Source organism: Gracilinanus agilis, chromosome 2 (genome assembly GCF_016433145.1).
Source record: "Gracilinanus agilis isolate LMUSP501 chromosome 2, AgileGrace, whole genome shotgun sequence".
NCBI lineage: Eukaryota > Metazoa > Chordata > Mammalia > Didelphimorphia > Didelphidae > Gracilinanus > Gracilinanus agilis.
Window position 1 is genome coordinate 484,487,399 of NC_058131.1, and position 13,844 is coordinate 484,501,242.

The following is a 13,844-nucleotide window of genomic DNA, read 5'->3' on the forward strand; positions in this document are numbered from 1 at the left end:
AGAAACGCAGAAGAAAAACATATGATCGATCAAGTGGTTCGATGGAGCTATGATTGAGGTTTTGATGTTAAAAGATCACTCTACTGCAAATATGAATAACATGGAAATTGGTTTTGAACAATGATGTGTGTATAACCCAATAGAATTGCTTGTCAGCTCTGGAAGGGGGGGGAGGAAAGAGGGGAGGTGTGATAAGGAGATTAAATCGACCTTGCCCATTCTCAAATCTAATCACCAAAAGTGTAAACAACTCCATTTAACTCACAAGTTGGAAGGTCTGTGACCCACATGTGCTAGAGTGAGTGATGAACCAGAATTTACTGACTGCTTCCTGGGCAGTCGTCCTAAGAAAAGCATCTGTTGTAATTGGACACATAAACTAAGAGGAAGGAACAGGAAGTGATGCAAAAGAAGCCCCTTTAAAAGAGAGTAACAACTTCCTATAGCTCTCTTCTTGTTCATGACTTGGACCTGGAAGAGAGTTGGACCTAGGATCCTGAGACCTTGGTGAAACTGTTCTTAAGTCCTTCCCTTAGAATTTACACATGGTGAGTGTAAAAACTAAATATTCCTAGACTTCTCTAAAGGAACTGCTCTTTAAAAAGAGATTCTGTGACTGAAGCTTCTGCTTCATTCATCTCCAGCCCTTTGGCCTTGGGCTCAAGGCTGAGCCTCCTTTGACTGAAGACTAATTAGATCTGCCTGAGTTGAACAGGGGGGCCAGAGCTAATTACTTAGTGTGTTAGATTACTTATCCTATATTCTCTCTCATTTTCTTTATTTTATCTTCCTCTTCTCATTTGTAAATAAACTTCCATAAAAGTCATTTTGACTTGAAGTTATTCTTTAATTCGGAATTGATAATTATTCAATTTGCTGGCAACCAAACCTTTTAATATCCACCTAACCCAAACCCCTTTTTACCCCTTACAGAGGGAAAGAACATGAATCATGTAACCATGGGAAAATATTCTAAATAAAATTTTTAAAAGAAATTAAAAAACAGGACAGGAAAATGAGAAAACCATGAAAAAAGAACTTGACCATAAAAAGCTGCTGTGGTGACCAAAAAAAATCAAGACACAAACTCAGAGGACAACTACATATGAAGCCTCAAAGAAAAATGCAAATTGAACACAAGCTCAACAAGAATTACTAGAAGAGTTAAAGAGATAAGAGTAGTTGAGGAAAATTTGAGAAAAGAAATGAGTGATGTGTCAGAAAATTATAAAAAGAAAACTGACAGTTTAGAAAAAGAGCCACAAAAAAAAGTACTGAGAAAAATAAAACCCTAAAAAAACAGAATTGGACAAATGGAAAAAGAGGTTAATAATGATGATGATGATGATGATGATAAAAGAAGCATAAAAGCTCACTAAAAAAAATCATTTCTTAAAAATTAGAACTGGGCAAGTGAAAACTAACAATGCTATGAGATAATGGGTTCACTTCTGGGCACCTGGAAACATATGTTGAAAAGTGTCACCAGGAGGACATAGAGACTCATAAACATGCCATACCAAGATCAGTGGAAGATATTTGGAATGCGTAACCAGGGACAAGACCTAGAAAGGGCATAAGAACTGTTTTCAAGTATCCAAAGTACTGTTATATATAAAAAGAATTAGATTCATTTTGCAAAACCAAATTTTATATTGAGTAGAAGTCACAAAGAGGCAGATTTTGCTTTAATATAAGGAAGAACTTCCTAAGAATTGTCCAAAAGGTAGAATGGGTTACCTTGGGAGTTAGGAAGTAGGAGTCACCATAAATCTTCAAGCATAAACTGGATTATCATTTGGAATGTTGTAAAAGGGATTCTTATTCAAAAACAGACTGAAACAGATGACCTCCTCAGTATCTTCCTACTTGGATCTTATGATCATATAACAATGACAGCGTAATAAATATTTTAACAATTATAAAAAAGGAAATCCTCTAGCAGAAGGTTAATGTCTAAAATCATCTAAGTATATGAAAGAAGGCAAAATGGAAGCTAGTAAGTTTTACTAACAGCCAGAAGGATGGAGTTTAAAAGTCTGTACTCAATTTGAGAATACTGATATGTATCTTTATTGCAAAAGATATGGCACATAGACAAGACAACACCATAAAGGACCTTTGATATCATCTAATCCAATCTTCATTACCTAGATGAGAAAACTGAAGCCAGAGATGTGAATACTTGTCCATTCACACTGTAAACTGAAAGTATAGTCTCAGCTCCCAACCTGGAGCCTAAATAAAGCATGGTACCTTTTTATGTCTCTAAAAAGATTATATATACATAAAAAATAGAGAATTAATCTTATGAGCTCTAACAGTTCCTTTCACAGCACAGTCTTTCTTCCTTTGCACATTAAATAAGGATTATTTTCTGTTCATAAATAAAGGGTCAGAATCTGCCATATCTCTGATATCATCTTTATGGAAGCTTGATGAAGGGGAATGTGACAGGGCAATATCTGTAAAGGAGTAGGATTATAGACTAGGAATCAGAGAGCACAGGCCAATAATATAACCTACAACCCAGATTTTCATAACTCTATAAACTAAGAAAAAAAGTCATAAAATATAAAGAATAACAAAACAATTGGAGAATCCTGAAGTATTTTTCAAGACTATAATCATACTTGTTTTTCAAATACTGAAACTGACAGGAAACTATGGGATCAGATTATAAAGGGGCTTTTGCTATAGCTGCCCTGGGAAACCAGAATCAAACTTCTGGTAAATACAGTATACAATATCTCAGTGCAAACAATATCACAAAGCAAATAAGGAATTCTTACCAATTGAGTCATGAATCCTGAGGCATCACAGTGGGAGATTTATGCCAGGGGATATAATGAAGATGAAAGCATCACTCATAGCATCACAGAATTTATAGTTAGCAGGGATCTGGAGATCATCTGGTTCAGCCACTTCATTATACAGATGAAGAAAGCAAGGTCTACAGAGGCAAAGTGCCTTTCCCAAGGTCACAGGCAGGACTCAAAACTCATGTTCTCTGATTCCATATTCTTTTCACTTCTCTCTCTCTCTTTCTCTCTCTCTCTCTCTCTCTCCCCGCCTCTGTATCTCTCCTCTCTTTTCTCTCTCTCTCATACACATTCATACATACATACACTTCTAGAAAAAATGGTGAGAGATCACAGCATCAACATTTTAATAGTTTAAGAGTAAGTCTAATGGGTCATTGTGATTCCCACCACAGCTTTCTAAGTATACAATCCATGGATTTTATGGGGAATTCCTAACTGGACCTCATATTGACCAGGAAAAGAAGGAAGTTGGAAAGGTAGAATTGTTATTGGGGAATAGATGAAATACAGTGATTAGAACCATGGATTTGAAGGTCAGAGTTCTAATCCCAGGTCTCCTTACTACTCATGTGAACTTCAATTTCTTTATCTATAAAATGAAGGCATTGAACCAGATAACCCTCTCATATCTCTTCCAGCTCTGAATACTATGATCCTTTTAGAGAGACACACCAAGTGTCAAAGACACACTGTCTATAACTAGTAACAGTAAATACTATCTGCTCACTTATTTCTGAAACCTAGAATATAATACTGATTACTAGTAACTTTCATATCTTTCATTCCAGGGACACCGCTGATCCTTAAAGGCCCCAGCTCTCAAAAATAAGGAACATGAAGGGCCAGCAACAGTACTAACAGAGAAACCTATACTCAAGTTCTCACTCACCTGTTGCTGGCGTGCACCGACTCCTTCTGGATAAAGGTGCCAATGTGAATGAAGGTAGCCACTGGCCATTCGGAGATTCTTCACTGTAATCACAGATCCATATGCCAAGTCTGAAAAAAACAGTATAGATGGATATATGCAAGTACATTTCTTTCTTTTTTTTAAAAAACCCTTACCTTCTGTCTTAGAATCAATATTGTGTATTGGTTCCAAAACAGAAGAGTAGTAAGGGCTAGGCAATGGGAGTTAAGTGACTTGCCCAGGGTCACACAGCTGCGAAGTGTCTGAGGCCAGATTTGAACATCCCCTCTCTAGGCCTGCCTCTCAATCCACTAAGTTACCTAGCTGCCCCCAAAAGTATCAGTTCTAAGGTACTTCAATTAATACATACATAGTTCTCCTGGACCACAAAAAAAAAAATTTAACTCTAATGGGGAATTTCTTTTTGTTCTTGAGAAAATTTTACCAAAGCTTTAAACCTGTGGCAGATAGAAACAAGTCACTCATATGCAGCCCCACTGACAACCAAAAGATTACTGGTATGGCTAGCTTAATCTTCTGTTCATGTTGACTGTCCCACTAAAGAACATCTACAATCTTTTTTTAACCCTTACCTTCTTATACATCAATGCATTTTATTTCCTTTCTAAAACTCTTATTTTTCTGACTTAGTATCAGTTCTAAGACAGAAGAATGACAAGAGCTAGGCAGCTAGAGTCAAGCAATTTGCCCAGGATCACACAACTAGGAAGTGTCTAAGGCCAGTCTTGAACTGGATTCCTCCCATCTCCAAGCCTGGCACTTTCTACTTAGCTGTCCCTACAATCTTCCTCTTGGCCAAGAGATATCATAATCACATAGAGAAGGCAACTCTCCTTGTTCCAAACATATTGTTGACACATTTCTCTATTAACTGTATCTTCTTTCAGCTCTAAATCTGGTTCTAATCCTTAAGAAGTTCAATTTTACTCAGATGGCAATTTTGAAAGTGGTTTCAGTTTTGTTTCTTATGAGCCCTATTAAATTATAAGGTCATGTCATAAAGCCAATATATGGCCTGTTTCTAGGAAATGTCCTCAAGAGAAAAGAAAAAGGTGGCAAGAGGAAAGCAGGGAAACTAGATGGATCTGATACCATACGATCATCATCTAGGTTGGATGGCCAAACCTCATACCTTTAAACTTTCTACTTCCCCCATGATCTAACTTCTCTATTTTTCTCCTTTCTGATATCTTTATTGACTTTCTCTTTTATTTAAAGACATGTCCATTATACCTAAAAGCAAAATAGCCTTTATCTGCCCCATTCTCCCTTCTACCTCTCATTTGCCTTCTTTTTTTTTTTTTTCACAACAAACTTCTAGAAAGAACAGTCAATACCAGCAATGGCAAGCCTGTAGGATGGATGCCAAAGATGGCACACAGAACACTCTGTGGACATGTGCCCACCCTCCCCCACCTCCCCCAGTTCATTACTAGAAAGGCAGAGCTGCTCCCTCTCTATCTCACCTGACATTTTTTCACATCCCGGCCCCTCTGCCCAGCAGCCCATAGGAGCTCAGAGGGGTGAGGTGGGCAGCTCACAGGTGACAGGCTCACAGGCGGCAGAGCTGGAGAGGAGCAGAGCACTAAGGCTTCCCCCTCTCTACACTGGCTAAGGACATTCCTCACTTCACCCGCCCCTCCACCCAGCAGTCCACTGAGAGTGCTTCCTCCATCCCCCATGTGGGGTAAGGTGGGGGGGGGGGGGAGGAGGCACCTGGGCCTGGGGTAGGGGCAGGGCCCGGCACTCTGTCTCTAAAAAGTTCTCCATCACTGGTCTATACCAACGGCCTCCAATTTCTCACCACTTACTCATATGCCTTAAGCTTCTTCAGCTCACATTCACTTCTCTAGTGAAAGTAGTCCCTTAAAGGTTGCCAAAGACTCATCTGCTTTGTCTCAGTATTCATTCTAATCAGACTAATGACAGCATGCCCACATTACTGATCACTCCCTTCACTGACTGTCTATGATACATGATTTGGAGCTGGCATTACTGATATAAAGGGCAGTGTGTGAGGGGAAAATTCATTTTCTGATCTCAGAAATCTTATTATTAAATAAGTATTCTGAGCTTCCTCTGACCAGCCTAACCCTTTAAGTAATCTTTCCAGGTCCCTCTGAGTCTTCCTTTCCACTTCTGAAATCTTTGGTATGTCAACCTGGCATTATATAGACTTTTCTGAACCAACTCAGGAATTCTCACCATTGATCCATCCTAGTCAGTTGACAGTTTGAGAGAAACCCTTTCTAAGGCTAAAGTATGCTTACGTTCTGGAATGGAAGCATTGTGAAGGTTGTTCCCCAAAAGCCGAGACTGGAAGGCAGAGCTGAAAAAGCCATCACCAGGGCCACTGGAAGAAAAGAAGGAGAGAAAATAGCCATAAGACACAAAGAGAAAAATCAAATGGTATTAGAGACTGTGATTTGTCAGTAGCACTAGAAATCATCTTGCTTTGTTTTAAAGAAGTACATACAGAGAGCTTTAGACTTGATTCAGGGGAAAGGCCATAGTAGTTCCTTTGGCTGTAAAGAGATTATCCTTTTCCTTCTGGCCATACTACTGACCTTTCTTGTTCCCAAGGATGACCCAGGGAATGGAATAGAAAAAAGGCAAGGTTAAGTCTATTCTGCTTCGCATCTCTCCTTCCATTTCCACCAACACACCCACCAGGCTGTTCTCTGGCCAGGGAATCATCTATCACAGATAACAACAAAACCAGGAGTGAAGGGCTTTATGGATCAGTTTAGAGGCAAGAAGAATGTGGGGAATCTAGCAATACCTTCTATTCAATATGATGAAATGAACTGCAAATAGAGTAGTATAGAGAATAAATGGAAATACAATGAGGCACAAAATCCGAGCTGCCAAGTGTTTTCCCAGAGTTACCTGCAAAACAAAGGTCAATACGCTTTATGAAATCTACACCTGGTAAAGAAAAACTCACCAAGAAAAAATACATAGGTCATCCCACTATTTTCATAATATATAATCATCCAAAAGTTGCAGGGAGTTAAACAGAGGTTTCAGACGGGCCCTGGTTTTGTTTTGTTTTGTTTTGGTCTGGTTGGTTCCTTGGTTGTTTATTAACTTAACAAACACTTGAAAAAAGTTTTATAAAAGAACTGTCTGCTCACCATTGTAAGATTAAGGTCTCCCAGAAGCTGCCAAAGGTCTGAAACTGTATTCAATCCAACATGAAGGACAATAAAGAGGCCAACAAACTTGACCCCTAGGGCACCAGCAAGACTGATTCCTGTCAGACTGAGCCAGAACCACCAATAGGCAGAGAAGGGCCTGCAAAACCAACAGAAGAGGATATTCCCTTGTAGCAAAGAACAGTAAGGGGAAAAGATATTTCCACATCTGTAACATAAGACTAGGCTGTTTCTAAGAATCCTTCCAGCTCTAAAAATCCTATGTTTCTATAAAGATGCAGGATTTTCTGTAACCTGGAAGTTATACTATGACCTATGAGTTTAAATGAAATTTACTTTTCATTAATGACCATTCAGTTAAAATCAAAAAGAAAATTCAGGAAAGCCCTGTAGATACAGAACATCTGAAAATTTTAAAGAGGCCAGAACTGGCTGGTACAAATTTATTCAGACTTGATTAGCTTTATTGGTTTGAAAGCAAACAGAATAGAAGTTGCTTCTCAATAATGGGCCTAAAGTAGCCTAGGTACTAGCCTTTTTTTGTCCTGATTAAGATGGATGATTAGGCTCCTTCTGCTATACCAGGGCCGAAAGGGAAGCCAAAGACCTGTCTGAGAAGAACATTAGAATTTCTAGATGAGTTCTAGAACTATCCAAGCAAGCCTCTTAAGAACTGTTTGCAATAAAGTGAACTCCTTAAGTCCAAACTACATTTACTGCATTGAATTAAATGTCTTCAAACATTTAACACATGGCTCCCATGTGGGATGGGAAGGGCTCCAGCTGCTAAGATTAGAGCTGTAAAGTGGCATGCAAAGAGGCTTTTACCCACATGTATTTTTCTAATGAGGGAAACTCAAAAGAACAAAATGGCCGGGCATCTTATAACCCCATCCCTCCAAAGATCATTTCACTTACCTATCTGCACAGGAGTTATACTTGACCATGCTCAGCATTGCAGCCATGATGAAGAACATGAGGATGGGATCCAGAAGTATGTACTGTGACAAAGTAAGGCAGCCAGTGTCTGAAAAACAATTGAATCCCTTCAGGAGAAGTGGATCAGATTCATGGATTCATCTGAGAGTCAAAACCTCCGAATGCCAATTAATCTATACTAATTTATCAAGCACCTACTATGTGTCAGGCACTATTGTATGATATTTATATATGTATGATATATTCGATAATTGTTGTTCTCTAGGCATTGGAAATACTTCATTACTTACTAAAACTTGGCACATCACCATTGATAAAATTTGCAAATTCCTTAAGTTAGAAACAAAATTCTGGAGAGCCCTAATGGCAGGCCCATGAAGTGCCTGACTAACATTTCTATGGCCCACTATGATCCATTCTTCATTCAGCTACCAAAAAGCTTTTCTTATAGGTCTTGATCAATGACACATGCAAAACCCAGTGGAATTATGCATTGGCTATGGGAGAGGGGTAGGAGGAGGGGAGAAAAAGAACATGAATCATGGAACCATGGGAAAATATTCTAAATTAGTCAATTAAATAAAAAAATTTTAAGACAAAAAAATTTTTTTTTCTTAAAGCCACTGACCATATCAATGATCCTACTCAATAAACTCTGGTGGCTCCCTATTACTTTCAGGGTCAAATATAAAATCTTCTTTTTGACATTTAAAGCCCTTAATAACCTGGTCCCTTCCTAGCTTTTCCAAGGCAACTGGGTGGAATAGTAAATAAGAGTACTAGAACTAGAGTCAGGAAGACTTGAGTTCAAATCCAGTCTCAGACACTTAGTAGATGTATGACCCTGAGAAAGTCACTAAATCTCTGCCTCCATTTCCTCAACTGTAAAATGGGGATATTAATAGCATCTACCTGCTAGGGTTGTGCAGATCAAATGAGATATTTGTAAAGCATTTAGTATAGTACCTGGCACACAGTAATAAATGCTTAGTACATACTTGTTCCCTAACAAAAAATCATCAATAAGCTTTTTTTTAAAAGACAACCCTATGGGGCAGCTGGGTAGCTCAGTGAATTGAGAACCAGGCCTAGAGACGGGAGGTCCTAGGTTCAAATCTGGCCTCAGACACTTCCCAGCTGTGTGACCCTGGGAAAATCACTTGACCCCCATTGCCTACCCTTACCACTCTTCTGCCTTGGAGCCAACACACAGTATTGACTCCAAGACAAAAGGTAAGGGTTAAAAAAAAAAAAAAAAAAGACAACCCTAAAAGGTAACAAAATATAGTTCAAAGACAACAAGCAATGTTGGTGTCAAATGATTAAAATTAAAGCAAACATTTTCCCTTTATCATCTAATCAGTCTGGTACAAAAATGAGAATTGGTATGCATTATCACTGCAATCATTCTGTTAGATAATTGATTTCAAGAAATGTACTTTGTGAGGGGATTGAGCATTTGTTAGGTAGTGTCTGTTGTTCCAAAACAAAATGTGTAACACATATTTTATAAACCAACTTGCCACCTGAAAAAAAAAAAGGATTATGCCCAAGCCTGTTCTCTCTCACCCACTGAATCACTTCAAAATACAGTCGACGTGTTGTGCTTATGGCAGAACAAACCAATCTTGGTATCGGCAGATCTGAAAAGTGATAGCCCTTTTAACTTGAAGAAGCAACTTACCAAAGGTGAGTAGGGCAGCAGCCAGCAAAGCCGCCGGCCGGGACCGAGACAGCTCTAGCACAGTGAGGTAGGCGAAGGGGATCAACCAGGAGCCCAGGAAAGCACAGAACTATCACGTGAAAACAAAAGTGAGGAAAAGCAATGAATCAATTGTTAGCAAAATATACAGAACATGAGTGATTAACATCATTGCCCCATAACACACATGTGAGGTTGGGTAGTGAAAGCACTATACACCAGTTTTATAGATAAGTAGACTGAGGGATCAGAGGAGTAACTGTCCCGGGTGGGGGATGCATCCTATGAAAGATAAATACAGGAGCTGTAGTTCAAACCTAGGGGTCCTGACTCCCAAGCCGGTCTTCTCCTATACCACATTCCATCTCACACTTGCTTGCTTGTCTTTGAACAAAGCTTCTCTGGTTAGCACTAGAAAACATTCACTTTGGAGACATGCTTTTGCTTCCTTCTGGACAAGAAGCAGATAGTATAATAACACAGTGCATGGTAAAATCAATAATCCAATACATATTTGTTATTGTTATCATCCGATCATTTTTCAGCCACATCAGACTCTTTTGACCCCGTTTGGGATTTGCTGGGCAAAGGTACTGGAGTCGTCTGCCATTTCTTCTCCAGCTCATTTTACAGCTGAAGAAACTGAGGTAAACAGAGTTAGGTGATTTGCCCACAGTGACACATCTAGTACCTGAGGCCGGATTTGAATTTAGGAAGAAGAGTCTTCCTAACTTCAGTCCTGGCTCTATCCACTGGGCCCTCTGGCTGCCCCAGTATTAATAACAAAGTAAAGAATAAAATCAATAAATCAACATGTATTTACAGAGTACCTACTCTGCTCACAACACTGTCCTCTATACTGAATAAAACACTGGGACTTCTAACCTATCACTGACTGGATGGATAAAATGGGCCCCCAATTTCCCTATCAATGACTTTAGGATGTGTAAAAGCCATGACAACATCTTTTCTAAGGTTCCCAAATGTCACAAAGTATCTAAAAACTTACGTTTTTCCCTCAAAACAAACCCTACATTTCCACATACTCATCAACACTTTTGGTATTCACACTGGTCCTCTCTTATCAACCCAAGAGAAGGTGTTGGCTTTAGAGAATGACTGCATCTGTATCTGATTTCCATTTTCCTCTTCCCAAAATAACTGTCCCTTGTAATAAAAGTTATAGAGATAAGAGTAAGTTTTAAGAGAAGTTGAAGGTTGGCTTTAAGAGGGCACATGCTAGGAACTCTGAAGAAAGGATTCTGGAATGCAGGGGGTATTTATAACCCATTAGTTCACCCTCTAAAGGAAAAGTTCATTTTAAAGGGGTGGAACATCAGGATACTAGGGCAATCACTCTTACAAAAACTACAACGACACTTTTGCACACATTTGAAAAGAATGTGTCCACACATAATTTTAGCATGGAAATCAATCAAAAAACATTTATGGGGCAGCTGGGTAGCTCAGTGGATTGAGAGCCAGGCCTAGAGACGGGAGGTCCTAGGTTCAAATCCGGCCTCAGACACTTCCCAGCTGTGTGACCCTGGGCAAGTCACTTGACCCCCATTGCCTACCCTTACCAATCTTCCACCTATGAGTCAATGCACAGAAGTTAAGGGTTTAAAATAAAAAAAAATAATAATAAATAAAAAAAAAACATTTATGAAGCACCTACTATGTGTCAGGCGATGTGCTAAGTGCTGAAAATGGGTAAAGTCTTTTAACTTAATTAAAAAATGACAAACCTATTCTTCCCATGTAAGGCCAGAATATAATTTTCTTTTCTTCCTTTCTTTAAAAATAATAACACTTACCTTCTGTCTTAGAATCAATACTAATAGCCATTTCAAGGCAGACGAGCAGTATGATATAGGCAATGGCAGTTAAGTGACTTGCCTAGAATCAAACAGCTAGGAAATAACTGAAGCTAGATTTGAACCCAGGATCTCTAGTCTCCAGGTGTAGCCCTTTATCCACTGAGCCACCTATCTGTCTCCCAAATATAATTTTTTGTTCGACATGTAGCTTAATTCATACCATAGGAAGACTAACAATTATTTTGTAAAGTAAGATCCCTGAGGGAAAGGGGTTGTCTCCATTGTTTTATACAGTAGAACATGACAGCACATACATGATAATTAGCCCAGAGCAGGGATACAGAAAGAACTGATACATCGTTCAGTGTCTCTAAAGTGTTTTAAAATTCTCAAAGAAAAAGTTGTCTTTTTTTTTATAAATGCAATTGAATCATTGAATCAGATTAAGAAAGAATCTTGCAGATGTTCTGATAAAGCCCTTTTCTGAAGCATAAATCCCCTCTACAACATCCCTGATAATTGTCATACAGCCTATATCCTTTACTTCCAGACTGGGAACTCACGACCTAATTCCTTCTTTGGACAGCTCTAATGATTAAGAAGTCTTCTTTACTGAGCCAAAATCTACCTCTCTCTAATGTCCACCCCTTAGTCCTACTTCTACTATCTGGGCACAAACACAATACCTTGACCCTACTCTTCCACATAAAAGTTTTTGGTTTTTTCCAAATACATGATGGTTCATATTATCTGTGGGTGAGAGTAAAGGCTTTAGGGACAGATGAGGTTTAAATCATTTGGGCTTCTTGTTGTTGTTATTGTTTATCCTTAGTTTTCAAAAGAGATCCAATTATGAGATTTGGGCTTCATTAGCCCACAAAATCTTACCCCTCTCATCCCAATATAATTGTGATGTTCATATCTGTCCCCAGGCTTCTGGAAAGGAAAGGTGCCATCATAACCACTCAGGTAACCAGCAAGTCCTATCAGCATCTGGTGAGGGGGGGGAAAGGACAATTAAAAAGGAAACAGAGAATTTAAGGCAGCAAAATTCACTCTTGCCTTTCCAAACTTCCCCCATCAAACTCTGTTCCAGCTGCACCCACAGTTTTAGAGCTCCCTCTGCACACAGATCTAATTAGTAATACCATCTTCTCATGCAGCTTCTATAAAGCAAAGGGCTTTTTGTCTGGAATGCTCACTGCATGAACAAAAGTTCTCTGTGCCTAGGAAATGGGATGGGGGTAGGGTTTTTAGAGGCAGGTTGCATTCTTAGGGTCTATAATGACCACATATCTGAAAGCAGTAAATATATAAGAGGGAAATGGGAAAATTTGATGAGCAAAGATAATGAGTAGCTTCTCATTCAGCCTTACTTAATTTGTTGTGAAATCAGAAATGATCACAGAGGGGGAAGACTACTGCACATTCTATTCCCTGTCTGAACATTTCTTCCAGACAGGTCCTCTGAAAGGGAGGAGAGCTTCTGAAGTATAAAAAGAAGCAGAAAGCAAAGGGAGAGAAGAAGTTGAGGAGGGTAGATGATAAAGGGAGAAATGGGACGGAAAAAGGAAGAAGGCAAATGCAGGAGCATCACAAAGGGAAAGAAGAAAAATAGCTCATTAAAAAGAAACACTTAATTCTTTGTTAGAAGGGATAGCTCTCTGGGGAAACAAAAATAAAGCCTATAATTTTTTTAAAAAAGAAAAAATACCTAGAGACCAATTCCTAAACAAGAGAGCTTGTAGGCTCAATATTCCAAAAGAATTATTCCAGAAAAACTCCAGAGAAAGCTGAAGATATGGCTTTTCATATCTAAGCAAATTAGCCATAAATTGGGATTGTGAGTTACAAACTCCTAAGAGATCAGAGGATCTTAGAATTTAGAGCTGAAAGGGACCTAGGAAATCATCTCATCTAAACCACTGATGTTAGAGATGAGGAAGTTGTATGACACCCCCTCATGTTAAAGATGAGGAAACTGTGAGCCAAAGAGCATGAGAAGAATAAGATGATGCAGGTCTGAATGCAAGATCTTTGTCTACAGATCCAAGCAGGGCCCTGTTTACTACACCACACTGTTTGCCATAAGATTATAGGATTTAGATTCAGAAAGGGCATTAGAGGTCATCAGCCTCACACTGATTTTTATAGCTCCCCATGTAATGGATAATGTAAAATCCTCCTTTAGAAACAAACACCAGTCTTTGTGTAATTATCCTAAAAGCAGCTAAAATATCAGACCTATCAGGAACATCTATGATAAAGAAACAAATTATATGCCACTGAACTATTCACTCCAACATGGTGCCGAGTGGACCCAAAATAATCCATATGGGAAGTAGAATACTGAGTATTGACTGGCTACTTTAAAAGAAAACAACAAAAAATGCCTAGTAATGCTGCCAGAGAATACATTGCTCAAGAAAAACACAAGAATTGTTGTTTTTCAGAAATAACTCTATGAAG

At 38.9% G+C, this 13,844-nt stretch overlaps 1 protein-coding gene across 1 annotated transcript in view; it reads right to left on the bottom strand.

Moving 5' to 3' along the window:
- POMT2 (protein O-mannosyltransferase 2) overlaps positions 1 to 13,844 on the bottom strand; it is a 40,623-nt gene that overhangs the window by 22,589 nt on the left and 4,190 nt on the right. Inside the window, exons 3-9 of the mRNA XM_044664956.1 lie at positions 12,264 to 12,368; positions 9,538 to 9,646; positions 7,833 to 7,941; positions 6,894 to 7,053; positions 6,539 to 6,645; positions 6,027 to 6,109; positions 3,715 to 3,824 (exon numbers count right to left, since the gene is read on the bottom strand). Coding sequence (XP_044520891.1) covers positions 3,715 to 3,824; positions 6,027 to 6,109; positions 6,539 to 6,645; positions 6,894 to 7,053; positions 7,833 to 7,941; positions 9,538 to 9,646; positions 12,264 to 12,368 — 783 coding nt within the window. The remainder of the gene's footprint in view (positions 1 to 3,714; positions 3,825 to 6,026; positions 6,110 to 6,538; positions 6,646 to 6,893; positions 7,054 to 7,832; positions 7,942 to 9,537; positions 9,647 to 12,263; positions 12,369 to 13,844) is intronic.